Raw genomic sequence first — 18,685 nt, 5'->3', positions numbered from 1 at the left:
ATTTTGAAGAAGTGTTTGTTGGTTTTGGGTCTTGGCGATAAGAGGATTTCATCTCTCTCATTTAGGATCGGGGCTGCTTTCAAAGCCGCTAGTATGGGATTGGGGCCTAGGCAAATTATGAAATTGGGGAGGAGGTGGGAATCTCACAGATATAAATTGTATGTTAGATCGAATATGTTTTGAAATTAATTTTATCTTGTTCTCTTAGGGCCTTTAGTGATTTGGGTTATAGGACATTCATTTGTCTTCTGGGCTCAGAAGAGGGCATCTCAGAGAATCTATTCTAAGAACTTATCATTTGATTCTCGTCAGTTAAACGTTAACTGGTTTGGTTATAGAGGTTTAGTTTGGAAGGAGCTTAAAAATGTTTTAAAAAATTTGATGGATCAAAGGCCTAGCCCTAACGCAATTGTTATTCATGCAGGGGGTAACGATTTAGGAAAAATCAGGACGCTCGCTCTTTTGTCTGAGATGCGTTCTGATTTTTTCTTATTCAAAAGCTAATTTCCGGGGACGGTTTTTATATTCTTGGAACTAGTCCCTCGTTTTGCATGGGCCGGCAAAGAATTACTGTTTTTGGAAAGGGTTCGAAGAAGAATGAATAGGGTAATGTGTTAAATATGTTAAAAGTGGGAGGTTTTTCTTTCAGGCACGTTGATCTAGAGGGTTTTTTACCTGGCATCTACAGGAGTGATTTAGTCCACTTATCGGAGATTGGGTTGGATATATTTAATGTTGGAATTCAATCAATTATTGATAAATGGCTGTGGTGTTTTTTTTTTTGGGGGGGGCATGACTCTGCGTGTCATGGATTATGGGATAATCGCCCAGCTAGTTGCTGGGTGGATTTGGTCATCATTTATGTTTTTTTGGTCAATGTATGTATATGAAAATTATTTATTTATTATATTTATTGGAAATTTCAGTAAGCCCTTAATAAACATCACAACCTATTTCTTCCAAATTTAGTGTGTCTTGTGTATTTATTTTTTATTTAAATGGGAGTGGGTCTTGTGCTACCATGATATATTTGTGACTTCCCATCATGGAGTATTTGATGTTTCCTCAGGTGAAGATCTACATCCGGCAGCTGCTCGAGGCCCTCACTTACCTCCATGACAAGAATATTTTGCATCTGGATGTGAAGGTGGGTCCGGCAGAGTGTACAGTGTACAGTGGATGTGACGCTGGGCACAGTCTGTGCAGTGGATGTGAGGCTGGGCACAGTCTGTGCAGTGGATGTGAGGCCAGGCACAGTCTGTACAGTGGATGTGAGGCCAGGCACAGTCTGTACAGTGGATGTGAGGCCGGGCACAGTCTGTACGGGGGGGATGTGAGGCCGGGCACAGTCTGTACGGGGGGATGTGAGGCCAGGCACAGTCTGTACAGTGGATGTGAGGCCGGGCACAGTCTGTGCAGGGGATGTGAGGCCAGGCACAGTCTGTACAGTGGATGTGAGGCCGGGCACAGTCTGTGCAGGGGATGTGAGGCCGGGCACAGTCTGTGCAGGGGATGTGAGGCCGGGCACAGTCTGTACAGTGGATGTGAGGCCGGGCACAGTCTGTATGGGGGATGTGAGGCCGGGCACAGTCTGTACGGGGGATGTGAGGCCGGGCACAGTCTGTATGGGGGGGATGTGAGGCCGGGCACAGTCTGTACGGGGGATGTGAGGCCGGGCACAGTCTGTACGGGGGATGTGATGCCGGGCACAGTCTGTACGGGGGGATATGAGGCTGGGCACAGTGTGTACGGGGGGGATGTGAGGCCGGGCACAGTCTGTACGGGGGGATGTGATGCCGGGCACAGTCTGTACGGGGGATGTGAGGCCGGGCACAGTCTGTACGGGGGATGTGAGGCCGGGCACAGTCTGTATGGGGGGGATGTGAGGCCGGGCACAGTCTGTACGGGGGATGTGAGGCCGGGCACAGTCTGTACGGGGGATGTGATGCCGGGCACAGTCTGTACGGGGGGATGTGAGGCTGGGCACAGTGTGTACAGTGGACGTGACGCTGGGCACAGTCTATGCGGGGGATGTGAGGCCGGGCACAGTCTGTACGGGGGGATGTGAGGCCGGGCACAGTCTGTACGGGGGGATGTGAGGCCGGGCACAGTCTGTACGGGGGGATGTGAGGCCGGGCACAGTCTGTACGGGGGGGATGTGAGGCCGGGCACAGTCTGTACGGGGGGGATGTGAGGCCGGGCACAGTCTGTACGGGGGGATGTGAGGCCGGGCACAGTCTGTACGGGGGGATGTGACGCTGGGCACAGTCTGTACAGTGGATGTGACGCTGGGCACAGTCTGTACGGGGGATGTGAGGCCGGGCACAGTCTGTACAGTGGATGTGACGCTGGGCACAGTCTGTACGGGGGGATGTGAGGCCGGGCACAGTCTGTACAGTGGATGTGACGCTGGGCACAGTCTGTACAGTGGATGTGACGCTGGGCACAGTCTGTACGGGGGGATATGAGGCTGGGCACAGTCTGTACGGGGGATGTGAGGCCGGGCACAGTCTGTACGGGGGATGTGAGGCCAGGCACAGTCTGTATGGGGGGGATGTGAGGCCGGGCACAGTCTGTACGGGGGATGTGAGGCCGGGCACAGTCTGTACAGTGGATGTGACGCCGGGCACAGTCTGTACGGGGGATGTGAGGCCGGGCACAGTCTGTACAGTGGATGTGACGCTGGGCACAGTCTGTACGGGGGATGTGATGCCGGGCACAGTCTGTACGGGGGGATGTGAGGCCGGGCACAGTCTGTACGGGGGGGATGTGAGGCTGGGCACAGTCTGTACGGGGGGATGTGAGGCCGGGCACAGTCTGTACAGTGGATGTGACGCTGGGCACAGTCTGTACAGTGGATGTGACGCTGGGCACAGTCTGTACGGGGGATGTGATGCCGGGCACAGTCTGTACGGGGGATGTGAGGCCGGGCACAGTCTGTACGGGGGGATGTGACGCTGGGCACAGTCTGTACGGGGGATGTGAGGCCGGGCACAGTCTGTATGGGGGGGATGTGAGGCCGGGCACAGTCTGTACGGGGGGGATGTGAGGCTGGGCACAGTCTGTACGGGGGGATGTGACGCCGGGCACAGTCTGCACAGTGGATGTGACGCTGGGCACAGTCTGTACAGTGGATGTGACGCTGGGCACAGTCTGTACAGTGGATGTGACGCCGGGCACAGTCTGTACAGTGGATGTGACGCTGGGCACAGTCTGTACAGTGGATGTGACGCCGGGCACAGTCTGTACGGGGGATGTGAGGCCAGGCACAGTCTGTACAGTGGATGTGACGCTGGGCACAGTCTGTACAGTGGATGTGACGCTGGGCACAGTCTGTACAGTGGATGTGAGGCCGGGCACAGTCTGTACGGGGGATGTGAGGCCGGGCACAGTCTGTACGGGGGATGTGAGGCCGGGCACAGTCTGTACGGGGAATGTGAGGCCGGGCACAGTCTGTAGGGGGGATGTGACGCCGGGCACAGTCTGTACGGGGGGATGTGAGGCCGGGCACAGTGTGTACGGGGGGTATGTGAGGCCGGGCACAGTCTGTACGGGGGGATGTGAGGCCGGGCACAGTCTGTACGGGGGGATGTGAGGACGGGCACAGTCTGTACGGGGGGGATGTGAGGCCGGGCACAGTCTGTACGGGGGGGATGTGAGGCCGGGCACAGTCTGTACGGGGGGGATGTGACGCCGGGCACAGTCTGTACGGGGGGGATGTGACACTTATTACTGTCTACTTTCCGCAGCCGTCTAACATACTGATGGTTCGCTCAGATCAGGATGATATCAGACTCTGCGACTTTGGATTTGCTCAGAAGATAAATGCGTCTGAATTTCAGTACAGCAGATACGGGTCTCCGGAGTTTGTGTCCCCAGAAATCGCTTCCCAGGCTCCAGTGTGTAAAGCCTCTGATATCTGGTGAATATGCCGATATGTAATCAATCGCTTGTGTGATACGTGATAAGTGTAAGATGTGATATCAGTGAATGGGATAGATATTGTGTATGTGTCAGGAAAGTGCTCCCTCCTATTTCTGGTGTCAGGGCCACATAGAATCAAAGAATGGTAGCTTTGGAAGGGACCTCAAGGGCCATCAGGTCCAACCCCTGCGAGTGCAGGTTTTCTTAAATCATCCCACCTACATGTTTATCCACTTGTAGATTTCCATTGATGGAGAGATCACTGCCCCCTGTGGCCACCTGTTCCATTCTCTGACTGCCCTCACTACCTCTCGTGGTCGCCTGTTCCACTCTCTGACTGACCTCACTTCTTGCCGTGGTCGCCTGTTCCACTCTCTGACTGACCTCACTTCTTGCCGTGGGCGCCTGTTCCACTCAGACTGCCCTCACTACGTCTCGTGGTCTCCTGTTCCACTCTCTGACTGCCCTAACTGCCTCCCGTGGATGTCTGTTCCATTCTCTGACTGCCCTCACTGCCTCCTGTGGCTACCTGTACCAGTCTCTGACTGCCCTCACTGCCTCAAGTGGTAGCCTGTTCCACTCTCTGACTGCCCTCACTGCCTCTCTTGGTAGCCTGTTCCACTCTCTGACTGCCCTCACTGCCTCCCTTGGTAGCCTGTTCCACTCCCTGACTGCCCTCATTGCCTCCCTTGGTAACCTGTACCACTCTCTGACTGCCCTCACTACCTCCCATGACTTCCTGTTCCACTCTCTGACTGCCCTCACTACCTCCCGTGGTTGCCTGTTCCACTCTGACTGCCCTCACTACCTCCCGTGGCTGCCTGCTCCACTCTGTCTGCCCTCACTGCCTCCCGTGGCTACCTGTTCCACTCTCTGACTGCCCTCAATGCCTCCCGTAGTCGCCTGTTCTACTCTCTGACTGCCCTCACTGCCTCCCATGGCTACCTGTTCCACTCTCTTCCCTCACTGCCTCCCGTGGCCGCCTGTTCCACTCTCTGACTGCCCTCACTGCCTCCCTTGGTAGCCTGTACCACTCTCTGACTTCCCTCACTGCCTCCTGTGGCTACCTGTACCACTCTCTGACTATTCTCACTGCCTCCTGTGGCTAACTGTTCCACTCTCTGACTGCCCTCACTGCCTCCCGTAGTCGCCTGTTCCACTCTCTGACTGCCCTCACTGCCTCCCTTGGTCGCCTGTTCCATTCTCTGACAGCCCTCACTGCCTCCCTTGGTCGCCTGTTCCACTCTCTGACTGCCCTCACTGCCTCCCTTGGTCGCCTGTTCCATTCTCTGACAGCCCTCACTGCCTCCCTTGGTCGCCTGTTCCACTCTCTGACTGCCCTCACTGCCTCCCTTGGTCGCCTGTTCCATTCTCTGACAGCCCTCACTGCCTCCCTTGGTCGCCTGTTCCACTCTCTGACTGCCCTCACTGCCTCCCTTGGTCGCCTGTTCCACTCTCTGACTGCCCTCACTGCCTCCCGTAGTCGCCTGTTCCATTCTCTAACTGCCCTCACTGCCTCCCTTGGTCGCCTGTTCCACTCTCTGACTGCCCTCACTGCCTCCCTTGGTCGCCTGTTCCATTCTCTGACTGCCCTCACTGCCTCCCGTAGTCGCCTGTTCCATTCTCTAACTGCCCTCACTGCCTCCCTTGGTCGCCTGTTCCATTCTCTAACTGCCCTCACTGCCTCCCTTGGTCGCCTGTTCCACTCTCTGACTGCCCTCACTGCCTCCCGTAGTCGCCTGTTCCATTCTCTGACTGCCCTCACTGCCTCCCGTAGTCGCCTGTTCCATTCTCTAACTGCCCTCACTGCCTCCCTTGGTTGCCTGTTCCATTCTCTGACTGCTCTCACTGCCAGGGGGATTGCCAGTCCCTCTGACCACCACGAGATCCCGGAGCACAGTGCCACATAGGGTCCGGAGTCGTGATTACAGTCAAGCCCCACAGCGGCCCCGCGTCACCTACACACGGGACAGGAGCTAACACTACACGAACCGGGGTCCCCAAGCAGCATCAGGCCACGGGGATCCATCTGTAAAGGCGCAAGAAGGAAGGGCCCATCGACCACTGGACCGGTTCTAACCTCCAACGGATTCGGGATCAGCTGGGGCCCATCACAGCTGGAGCCACAGCAGCTGATTCAGCCTTTTGATTGCCGTCGCCCCGCACTTCAGCGCCAACGGCCACTACTCTCATCCTCCTCCCCGGGGCTCCACCTGTGGGGAGCAGAGCCATCCTTGCTGCAACACCATCCGCCCCGGAGGACAGCGGCAGCAGCGGCGGCTAATCCCTGGCCACGTACCATCCGCCCCGAAGGACAGCGACAGCAGCGGCAGTTAATTTCTGGCCACGTACCACAGGTGACGTCACAAGACTATCATCCTCATCATTCCCCCACCATCAACCAAATCCCCTTTTATTGTACACCTCGGGGCCACAAAGCCGGGCAGGGCCACCTGTGACATCCCTAACCTGACATCACCGGCCCGGCAACAAGTAACATTTACCCCCTGCCCTGTGGGAGCTAGATATAGATGAGAGACGGACAGCCAGAGAGACGGACAGCCAGAGAGACGGACAGCCAGAGAGATGGACAGCCAAAGAGACGGACAGCCAGAGAGACTGACAGCCAGAGAGATGGACAGCCAGAGAGACGGACAGCCAGAGAGGCGGACAGCCAGAGAGACGGACAGCCAGAGAGACGGACAGCCAGAGAGACGGACAGCCAGAGAGACGGACAGCCAGAGAGACGGACAGCCAGAGAGACGGACAGCCAGAGAGGCGGACAGCCAGAGAGACGGACAGCCAGAGAGACGGACAGCCAGAGAGACGGACAGCCAGAGAGACGGACAGCCAGAGAGACGGACAGCCGGAGAGACGGACAGCCAGAGAGACGGACAGCCAGAGAGACACATGGACAGATAGATAGATAAATAGAGGGATAGGTAGAGGAGAATCACAGCAGGTGGTTGAGGGATCACAGCAGATGGAGGAAGGTGAGATGAGGCAGCAGATGAGGGAGGGGGGCAGCAGCTGATGAGGGAGAGCGGTGGCAGATGGAGGGGAGGCAGCAGATGGGTTCAGTGGCGGTTGATCGGGGGCAGTGACTGCTGCAGCCGGCGGCTGAAGGGTGGGGGCAGTGGCGGCAGCTGTAAAGAGACAGTGTATATGATTATATGATATATTACTGATGTGTGATAGATAATGTGTGTGATATTACTGATGTGTGATAGATAATGTGTGTGATATTACTGATGTGTGATAGATGTGTGTGATATTACTGATTTGTGATAGATAATGCGTGTGATATTACTGATGTGTGATAGATAATGTGTGTGATATTACTGATGTGTAATAGATAATGTGTGTGATATTACTGATGTGTGATAGATAATGTGTGTGATATTACTGATGTGTGATAGATAATGTGTGTGATATTACTGATGTGTAATAGATAATGTGTGTGATATTACTGATGTGTGATAGATAATGTGTGTGATATTACTGATGTGTGATAGATAATGCGTGTGATATTACTGATGTGTGATAGATAATGTGTGTGATATTACTGATGTGTGATAGATGTGTGTGATATTACTGATGTGTGATAGATAATGCGTGTGATATTACTGATGTGTGATAGATAATGCGTGTGATATTACTGATGTGTGATAGATAATGCGTGTGATATTACTGATGTGTGATAGATAATGTGTGTGATATTACTGATGTGTGATAGATGTGTGTGATATTACTGATTTGTGATAGATAATGCGTGTGATATTACTGATGTGTGATAGATAATGTGTGTGATATTACTGATGTGTGATAGATAATGTGTGTGATATTACTGATGTGTGATAGATAATGTGTGTGATATTACTGATGTGTGATAGATAATGTGTGTGATATTACTGATGTGTGATAGATAATGTGTGTGATATTACTGATGTGTGATATTACTGATGTGTGATATTACTGATGTGTGATGATACTGATGTGTGATATTACTGATGTGTGATAGATAATGTGTGTGATATTACTGATTTGTGATAGATAATGCGTGTGATATTACTGATGTGTGATAGATAATGTGTGTGATATTACTGATGTGTGATAGATAATGTGTGTGATATTACTGATGTGTGATATTACTGATGTGTGATAGATAATGCGTGTGATATTACTGATGTGTGATAGATAATGTGTGTGATATTACTGATGTGTGATATTACTGATGTGTGATAGATAGTGTGTGATATTACTGATGTGTAATAGATAATGTGTGTGATATTACTGATGTGTGATAGATAATGTGTGTGATATTACTGATGTGTGATAGATAATGTGTGTGATATTACTGATGTGTGATAGATAATGTGTGTGATATTACTGATGTGTGATAGATGTGTGTGATATTACTGATGTGTGATAGATAATGTGTGTGATATTACTGATGTGTGATAGATAATGCGTGTGATATTACTGATGTGTGATAGATAATGCGTGTGATATTACTGATGTGTGATAGATAATGCGTGTGATATTACTGATGTGTGATAGATAATGCGTGTGATATTACTGATGTGTGATAGATAATGTGTGTGATATTACTGATGTGTGATAGATAATGTGTGTGATATTACTGATGTGTAATAGATAATGTGTGTGATATTACTGATGTGTGATAGATAATGCGTGTGATATTACTGATGTGTAATAGATAATGTGTGTGATATTACTGATGTGTGATAGATAATGTGTGTGATATTACTGATGTGTGATAGATAATGTGTGTGATATTACTGATGTGTGATAGATAATGTGTGTGATATTACTGATGTGTGATAGATAATGTGTGTGATATTACTGATGTGTAATAGATAATGTGTGTGATATTACTGATGTGTGATAGATAATGTGTGTGATATTACTGATGTGTGATAGATAATGTGTGTGATATTACTGATGTGTGATATTACTGATGTGTGATAGATAATGTGTGTGATATTACTGATGTGTGATAGATGTGTGTGATATTACTGATGTGTGATAGATAATGCGTGTGATATTACTGATGTGTGATAGATAATGTGTGTGATATTACTGATGTGTGATAGATAATGTGTGTGATATTACTGATGTGTGATATTACTGATGTGTGATAGATAATGCGTGTGATATTACTGATGTGTGATAGATAATGTGTGTGATATTACTGATGTGTGATAGATAATGTGTGTGATATTACTGATGTGTGATAGATAATGTGTGTGATATTACTGATGTGTGATATTACTGATGTGTAATAGATAATGTGTGTGATATTACTGATGTGTGATAGATAATGTGTGTGATATTACTGATGTGTGATAGATAATGTGTGTGATATTACTGATGTGTGATATTACTGATGTGTGATAGATAATGTGTGTGATATTACTGATGTGTGATAGATGTGTGTGATATTACTGATGTGTGATAGATAATGCGTGTGATATTACTGATGTGTGATAGATAATGTGTGTGATATTACTGATGTGTGATAGATAATGTGTGTGATATTACTGATGTGTGATATTACTGATGTGTGATAGATAATGCGTGTGATATTACTGATGTGTGATAGATAATGCGTGTGATATTACTGATGTGTGATAGATAGTGTGTGTGATATTACTGATGTGTGATAGATAATGTGTGTGATATTACTGATGTGTGATAGATAATGCGTGTGATATTACTGATGTGTAATAGATAATGTGTGTGATATTACTGATGTGTGATAGATAATGTGTGTGATATTACTGATGTGTGATAGATAATGTGTGTGATATTACTGATGTGTAATAGATAATGTGTGTGATATTACTGATGTGTGATAGATAATGTGTGTGATATTACTGATGTGTGATAGATAATGTGTGTGATATTACTGATGTGTGATAGATAATGTGTGTGATATTACTGATGTGTGATAGATAATGTGTGTGATATTACTGATGTGTAATAGATAATGTGTGTGATATTACTGATGTGTGATAGATAATGTGTGTGATATTACTGATGTGTGATAGATAATGTGTGTGATATTACTGATGTGTGATATTACTGATGTGTGATAGATAATGCGTGTGATATTACTGATGTGTGATAGATAATGCGTGTGATATTACTGATGTGTGATAGATAATGTGTGTGATATTACTGATGTGTGATAGATAGTGTGTGATATTACTGATGTGTGATAGATAATGTGTGTGATATTACTGATGTGTGATAGATAATGTGTGTGATATTACTGATGTGTGATATTACTGATGTGTGATAGATAATGCGTGTGATATTACTGATGTGTAATAGATAATGTGTGTGATATTACTGATGTGTGATAGATAATGTGTGTGATATTACTGATGTGTGATAGATAATGTGTGTGATATTACTGATGTGTAATAGATAATGTGTGTGATATTACTGATGTGTGATAGATAATGTGTGTGATATTACTGATGTGTGATAGATAATGTGTGTGATATTACTGATGTGTGATAGATAATGTGTGTGATATTACTGATGTGTGATAGATAATGTGTGTGATATTACTGATGTGTGATATTACTGATGTGTGATAGATAATGTGTGTGATATTACTGATGTGTGATAGATAATGTGTGTGATATTACTGATGTGTGATAGATAATGTGTGTGATATTACTGATGTGTGATAGATAATATGTGTGATATTACTGATGTGTGATAGATAATGTGTGTGATATTACTGATGTGTGATATTACTGATGTGTGATATTACTGATGTGTGATGATACTGATGTGTGATATTACTGATGTGTGATAGATAATGTGTGTGATATTACTGATGTGTGATAGATAATGTGTGTGATATTACTGATGTGTGATAGATAATATGTGTGATATTACTGATGTGTGATAGATAATGTGTGTGATATTACTGATGTGTGATATTACTGATGTGTGATATTACTGATGTGTGATATTACTGATGTGTGATGATACTGATGTGTGATATTACTGATGTGTGATAGATAATGCGTGTGATATTACTGATGTGTGATAGATAATGTGTGTGATATTACTGATTTGTGATAGATAATGCGTGTGATATTACTGATGTGTGATAGATAATGTGTGTGATATTACTGATGTGTGATAGATAATGTGTGTGATATTACTGATGTGTGATAGATAATGTGTGTGATATTACTGATGTGTGATAGATAATGTGTGTGATATTACTGATGTGTAATAGATAATGTGTGTGATATTACTGATGTGTGATAGATAATGTGTGTGATATTACTGATGTGTAATAGATAATGTGTGTGATATTACTGATGTGTGATAGATAATGTGTGTGATATTACTGATGTGTGATAGATAATGTGTGTGATATTACTGATGTGTGATATTACTGATGTGTGATAGATAATGTGTGTGATATTACTGATGTGTGATAGATGTGTGTGATATTACTGATGTGTGATAGATAATGCGTGTGATATTACTGATGTGTGATAGATAATGTGTGTGATATTACTGATGTGTGATAGATAATGTGTGTGATATTACTGATGTGTGATATTACTGATGTGTGATAGATAATGCGTGTGATATTACTGATGTGTGATAGATAATGCGTGTGATATTACTGATGTGTGATAGATAGTGTGTGATATTACTGATGTGTGATAGATAATGTGTGTGATATTACTGATGTGTGATAGATAATGTGTGTGATATTACTGATGTGTGATATTACTGATGTGTGATAGATAATGTGTGTGATATTACTGATGTGTGATAGATAATGTGTGTGATATTACTGATGTGTGATAGATAATGTGTGTGATATTACTGATGTGTGATAGATAATATGTGTGATATTACTGATGTGTGATAGATAATGTGTGTGATATTACTGATGTGTGATATTACTGATGTGTGATATTACTGATGTGTGATGATACTGATGTGTGATATTACTGATGTGTGATAGATAATGTGTGTGATATTAGTGATGTGTGATATTACTGATGTATGATATTACTGATGTGTGATATTACTGATCTGTGATAGATAATGTGTGTGATATTACTCATGTGTGATATTACTGATGTGTGATAGATAATGTGTGTGATATTACTGATGTGTGATAGATAATGTGTGTGATATTACTGATGTGTGATAGATAATGTGTGTGATAGATAATGTGTGTGATATTACTGATGTGTGATAGATAATGTGTGTGATATTACTGATGTGTGATAGATAATGTGTATGATAGATAATATGTGTGATATTACTGATGTGTGATATTACTGATGTGTGATAGATAATATGTGTGATATTACTGATTTGTGATATTACTGATGTGTAATAGATAATGTGTGTGATATTACTGATCTGTGATATTACTGATGTGTGATAGATAATGTGTGTGATATTACTGATGTGTGATAGATACTGATGTGTGATACATACTGATGTGTGATATTACTGATGTGTAATAGATAATGTGTGTGATATTACTGATGTGTGATAGATACTGATGTGTGATACATACTGATGTGTGATATTACTGATGTGTGATACATACTGATGTGTGATGATACTGATGTGTGATGATACTGATGTGTGATATTACTGATATGTGATATTACTGATGTGTGATGATACTGATGTGTGATATTACTGATGTGTGATGATACTGATGTTTGATATTACTGATGTGTGATATTACTGATGTGTGATATTACTGATGTGTGATAGATACTGATGTGTGATAAATACTGATGTGTGATATTACTGATGTGTGATAGATAATATGTGTGATAGATACTGATGTGTGATATTACTGATGTGTGATGATACTGATGTGTGATATTACTGCTCTGTGATAGATACTGATAAGTGATATTACTGATGTGTAATAGATAATGTGTGTGATATTACTGATGTGTGATATTACTGATGTGTGATATTACTGATGTGTGATAGATAATATGTGTGATATTACTGATGTGTGATAGATAATGTGTGTGATATTACTGATGTGTGATATTACTGATGTGTGATATTACTGATGTGTGATATTACTGATGTGTGATAGATAATATGTGTGATATTACTGATGTGTGATAGATAATGTGTGTGATATTACTGATGTGTGATATTACTGATGTGTGATAGATAATATGTGTGATATTACTGATGTGTGATAGATAATGGGTGTGATATTACTGACGTGTGATAGATAATGGGTGTGATATTACTGATGTGTGATAGATAATGTGTGTGATATTACTGATGTGTGATATTACTGATGTGTGATAGATAATGTGTGTGATATTACTGATGTGTGATATTACTGATGTGTGATATTACTGATGTGTGATAGATAATATGTGTGATATTACTGATGTGTGACATTACTGATGTGTGATATTACTGATGTGTGATATTACTGATGTGTGATGATACTGATGTGTGATGATACTGATGTGTGATATTACTGATGTGTGATAGATAATGTGTGTGATATTACTGATGTGTGATATTACTGATGTGTGATAGATAATGGGTGTGATATTACTGATGTGTGATAGATAATGGGTGTGATATTACTGATGTGTGATATTGCTGATGTGTGATAGATAATGGGTGTGATATTACTGATGTGTGATAGATAATGTGTGTGATATTACTGATGTGTGATAGATAATGTGTGTGATATTACTGATGTGTGATATTACTGATGTGTGATAGATGTGTGTGATATTACTGATGTGTGATAGATAATATGTGTGATATTACTGATGTGTGATATTACTGATTTGTGATAGATAATATGTGTGATATTACTGATGTGTGATATTACTGATTTGTGATATTACTGATGTGTAATAGATACTGATGTGTGATATTACTGATGTGTGATAGATACTGATGTGTGATGATACTGATGTGTGATGATACTGATGTGTGATATTACTGATGTGTGATGATACTGATGTGTGATATTACTGATGTGTGATATTACTGATGTGTGATATTACTGATGTGTGATAGATACTGATGTGTGATATTACTGATGTGTGATGATACTGATGTGTGATGATACTGATGTGTGATAGATACTGATGTGTGATATTACTGATGTGTGATAGATACTGATGTGTGATATTACTGATGTGTGATAGATACTGATGTGTGATATTACTGATGTGTGATAGATACTGATGTGTGATATTACTGATGTGTGATATTACTGATGTGTTATAGATACTGATGTGTGATATTACTGATGTGTGATAGATACTGATGTGTGATGATACTGATGTGTGATATTACTGATGTGTGATAGATACTGATGTGTGATATTACTGATGTGTGATAGATACTGATGTGTGATGATACTGATGTGTGATGATACTGATGTGTGATATTACTGATGTGTGATATTACTGATGTCTGATGATACTGATGTGTGATATTACTGATGTGTGATGATACTGATGTGTGATATTACTGATGTGTGATATTACTGATGTGTGATAGATACTGATGTGTGATAGATACTGATGTGTGATATTACTGATGTGTGATATTACTGATGTGTGATAGATAATGTGTGTGATATTACTGATGTGTGATAGATAATGGGTGTGATATTACTGATGTGTGATAGATAATGGGTGTGATATTACTGATGTGTGATATTACTGATGTGTGATAGATAATGGGTGTGATATTACTGATGTGTGATATTACTGATGTGTGATAGATGTGTGTGATATTACTGATGTGTAATAGATAATGTGTGTGATATTACTGATGTGTGATGATACTGATGTGTGATAGATAATGTGTGATATTACTGATGTGTGATAGATACTGATGTGTGATATTACTGATGTGTGATAGATACTGATGTGTGATGATACTGATGTGTGATGATACTGATGTGTGATATTACTGATGTGTGATGATACTGATGTGTGATATTACTGATGTGTGATATTACTGATGTGTGATATTACTGATGTGTGATAGATACTGATGTGTGATATTACTGATGTGTGATAGATACTGATGTGTGATATTACTGATGTGTGATATTACTGATGTGTGATTTTACTGATGTGTGATAGATACTGATGTGTGATGATACTGATGTGTGATATTACTGATATGTGAGAGATACTGATGTGTGATATTACTGATGTGTGATATTACTGATGTGTGATAGATACTGATGTGTGATGATACTGATGTGTGATGATACTGATGTGTGATATTACTGATGTGTGATATTACTGATGTGTGATGATACTGATGTGTGATATTACTGATGTGTGATGATACTGATGTGTATATTACTGATGTGTGATATTACTGATGTGTGATAGATAATGGGTGTGATATTACTGATGTGTGATATTACTGATGTGTGATAGATAATGTGTGTGATATTACTGATGTGTGATATTACTGATGTGTGATAGATGTGTGTGATATTACTGATGTGTGATAGATAATATGTGTGATATTACTGATGTGTGATATTACTGATGTGTGATAGATAATATGTGTGATATTACTGATGTGTGATATTACTGATTTGTGATATTACTGATGTGTAATAGATACTGATGTGTGATATTACTGATGTGTGATAGATACTGATGTGTGATGATACTGATGTGTGATGATACTGATGTGTGATATTACTGATGTGTGATGATACTGATGTGTGATATTACTGATGTGTGATATTACTGATGTGTGATATTACTGATGTGTGATAGATACTGATGTGTGATATTACTGATGTGTGATAGATACTGATGTGTGATATTACTGATGTGTGATAGATACTGATGTGTGATATTACTGATGTGTGATAGATACTGATGTGTGATATTACTGATGTGTGATAGATACTGATGTGTGATATTACTGATGTGTGATATTACTGATGTGTGATAGATACTGATGTGTGATATTACTGATGTGTGATGATACTGATGTGTGATGATACTGATGTGTGATATTACTGATGTGTGATAGATACTGATGTGTGATATTACTGATGTGTGATAGATACTGATGTGTGATGATACTGATGTGTGATGATACTGATGTGTGATATTACTGATGTGTGATATTACTGATGTCTGATGATACTGATGTGTGATATTACTGATGTGTGATGATACTGATGTGTGATATTACTGATGTGTGATATTACTGATGTGTGATAGATACTGATGTGTGATAGATACTGATGTGTGATATTACTGATGTGTGATAAATACTGATGTGTGATATTATTGATGTGTGATAGATAATGTGTGATATTACTAATGTGTGACATTACTGATGTGTGATGATACTGATGTGTGATATTACTGATGTGTGATGATACTGATGTGTGATGATACTAATGTGTGATGATACTGATGTGTGATGATACTAATGTGTGATGATACTGCTCTGTGATAGATACTGATGTGTGATATTACTGATGTGTGATAGATACTGATGTGTGATAGATACTGATGTGTGATATTACTGCTCTGTGATAGATACTGATGTGTAATAGATAATGTGTGTGATATTACTGATGTGTGATATTACTGATGTGTGATAGATAATATGTGTGATATTACTGATGTGTGATAATGGGTGTGATATTACTGATGTGTAATAGATAATGGGTGTGATATTACTGATGTGTGATATTACTGATGTGTGATAGATAATGTGTGATATTACTGATGTGTGATAGATAATGGGTGTGATATTACTGATGTGTGATAGATAATGGGTGTGATATTACTGATGTGTGATATTGCTGATGTGTGATAGATAATGGGTGTGATATTACTGATGTGTGATGATACTGATGTGTGATGATACTGATGTCTGATGATACTGATGTGTGATATTACTGATGTGTGATGATACTGATGTGTGATATTACTGATGTGTGATATTACTGATGTGTGATAGATACTGATGTGTGATAGATACTGATGTGTGATATTACTGATGTGTGATAAATACTGATGTGTGATATTATTGATGTGTGATAGATAATGTGTGATATTACTAATGTGTGACATTACTGATGTGTGATGATACTGATGTGTGATATTACTGATGTGTGATGATACTGATGTGTGATGATACTAATGTGTGATGATACTGATGTGTGATGATACTAATGTGTGATGATACTGCTCTGTGATAGATACTGATGTGTGATATTACTGATGTGTGATAGATACTGATGTGTGATAGATACTGATGTGTGATATTACTGCTCTGTGATAGATACTGATGTGTAATAGATAATGTGTGTGATATTACTGATGTGTGATATTACTGATGTGTGATAGATAATATGTGTGATATTACTGATGTGTGATAATGGGTGTGATATTACTGATGTGTAATAGATAATGGGTGTGATATTACTGATGTGTGATATTACTGATGTGTGATAGATAATGTGTGATATTACTGATGTGTGATAGATAATGGGTGTGATATTACTGATGTGTGATAGATAATGGGTGTGATATTACTGATGTGTGATATTGCTGATGTGTGATAGATAATGGGTGTGATATTACTGATATGTGATATTACTGATGTGTGATGATACTGATGTGTGATGATACTGATGTGTGATGATACTGATGTGTGATATTACTGATGTGTGATGATACTGATGTGTGATGATACTAATGTGTGATGATACTGATGTGCGATGATACTGCTCTGTGATAGATACTGATGTGTGATATTACTGATGTGTGATATTACTGATGTGTGATATTACTGATGTGTGATGATACTGATGTGTGATATTACTGATGTGTGATAGATAATGTGTGTGATATTACTGATGTGTGATATTACTGATGTGTGATAGATAATGGGTGTGATATTACTGATGTGTGATAGATAATGTGTGTGATATTACTGATGTGTGATATTACTGATGTGTGATATTACTGATGTGTGATATTACTGATGTGTGATAGATAATATGTGTGATATTACTGATGTGTGATATTACTGATTTGTGATATTACTGATGTGTAATAGATAATGTGTGTGATATTACTGATGTGTGATAGATAATGTGTGTGATATTACTGATGTGTGATATTACTGATGTGTGATATTACTGATGTGTGATAGATAATGTGTGTGATATTACTGATGTGTGATAGATAATGGGTGTGATATTACTGATGTGTGATAGATAATGGGTGTGATATTACTGATGTGTGATATTACTGATGTGTGATAGATAATGGGTGTGATATTACTGATGTGTGATATTACTGATGTGTGATAGATAATGGGTGTGATATTACTGATGTGTGATATTACTGATGTGTGATAGATACTGATGTGTGATGATACTGATGTGTGATAGATAATGTGTGATATTACTGATGTGTGATAGATACTGATGTGTGATATTACTGATGTGTGATAGATACTGATGTGTGATGATACTGATGTGTGATGATACTGATGTGTGATATTACTGATGTGTGATGATACTGATGTGTGATATTACTGATGTGTGATATTACTGATGTGTGATATTACTGATGTGTGATAGATACTGATGTGTGATATTACTGATGTGTGATAGATACTGATGTGTGATATTACTGATGTGTGATATTACTGATGT

The 18,685-nt window shown here is 41.5% G+C and overlaps 1 protein-coding gene across 17 annotated transcripts in view; it reads left to right on the top strand.

Moving 5' to 3' along the window:
• Window positions 1-18,685, top strand: part of OBSCN (obscurin, cytoskeletal calmodulin and titin-interacting RhoGEF) — an 882,373-nt gene that overhangs the window by 790,159 nt on the left and 73,529 nt on the right. For all 17 annotated transcript variants that reach the window (XM_075315914.1, XM_075315911.1, XM_075315913.1 and 14 more), the window contains 2 exons: window positions 1,070-1,147; window positions 3,750-3,922. In XM_075315914.1, coding sequence (XP_075172029.1) covers window positions 1,070-1,147; window positions 3,750-3,922 — 251 coding nt within the window. The remainder of the gene's footprint in view (window positions 1-1,069; window positions 1,148-3,749; window positions 3,923-18,685) is intronic.

Source organism: Anomaloglossus baeobatrachus, chromosome 6 (assembly GCF_048569485.1).
Source record: "Anomaloglossus baeobatrachus isolate aAnoBae1 chromosome 6, aAnoBae1.hap1, whole genome shotgun sequence".
Taxonomy (NCBI): Eukaryota; Metazoa; Chordata; class Amphibia; order Anura; family Aromobatidae; genus Anomaloglossus; species Anomaloglossus baeobatrachus.
Note: the sequence above shows the minus strand (reverse complement) of the source record. Positions and strands in the feature narration are given on the sequence as shown.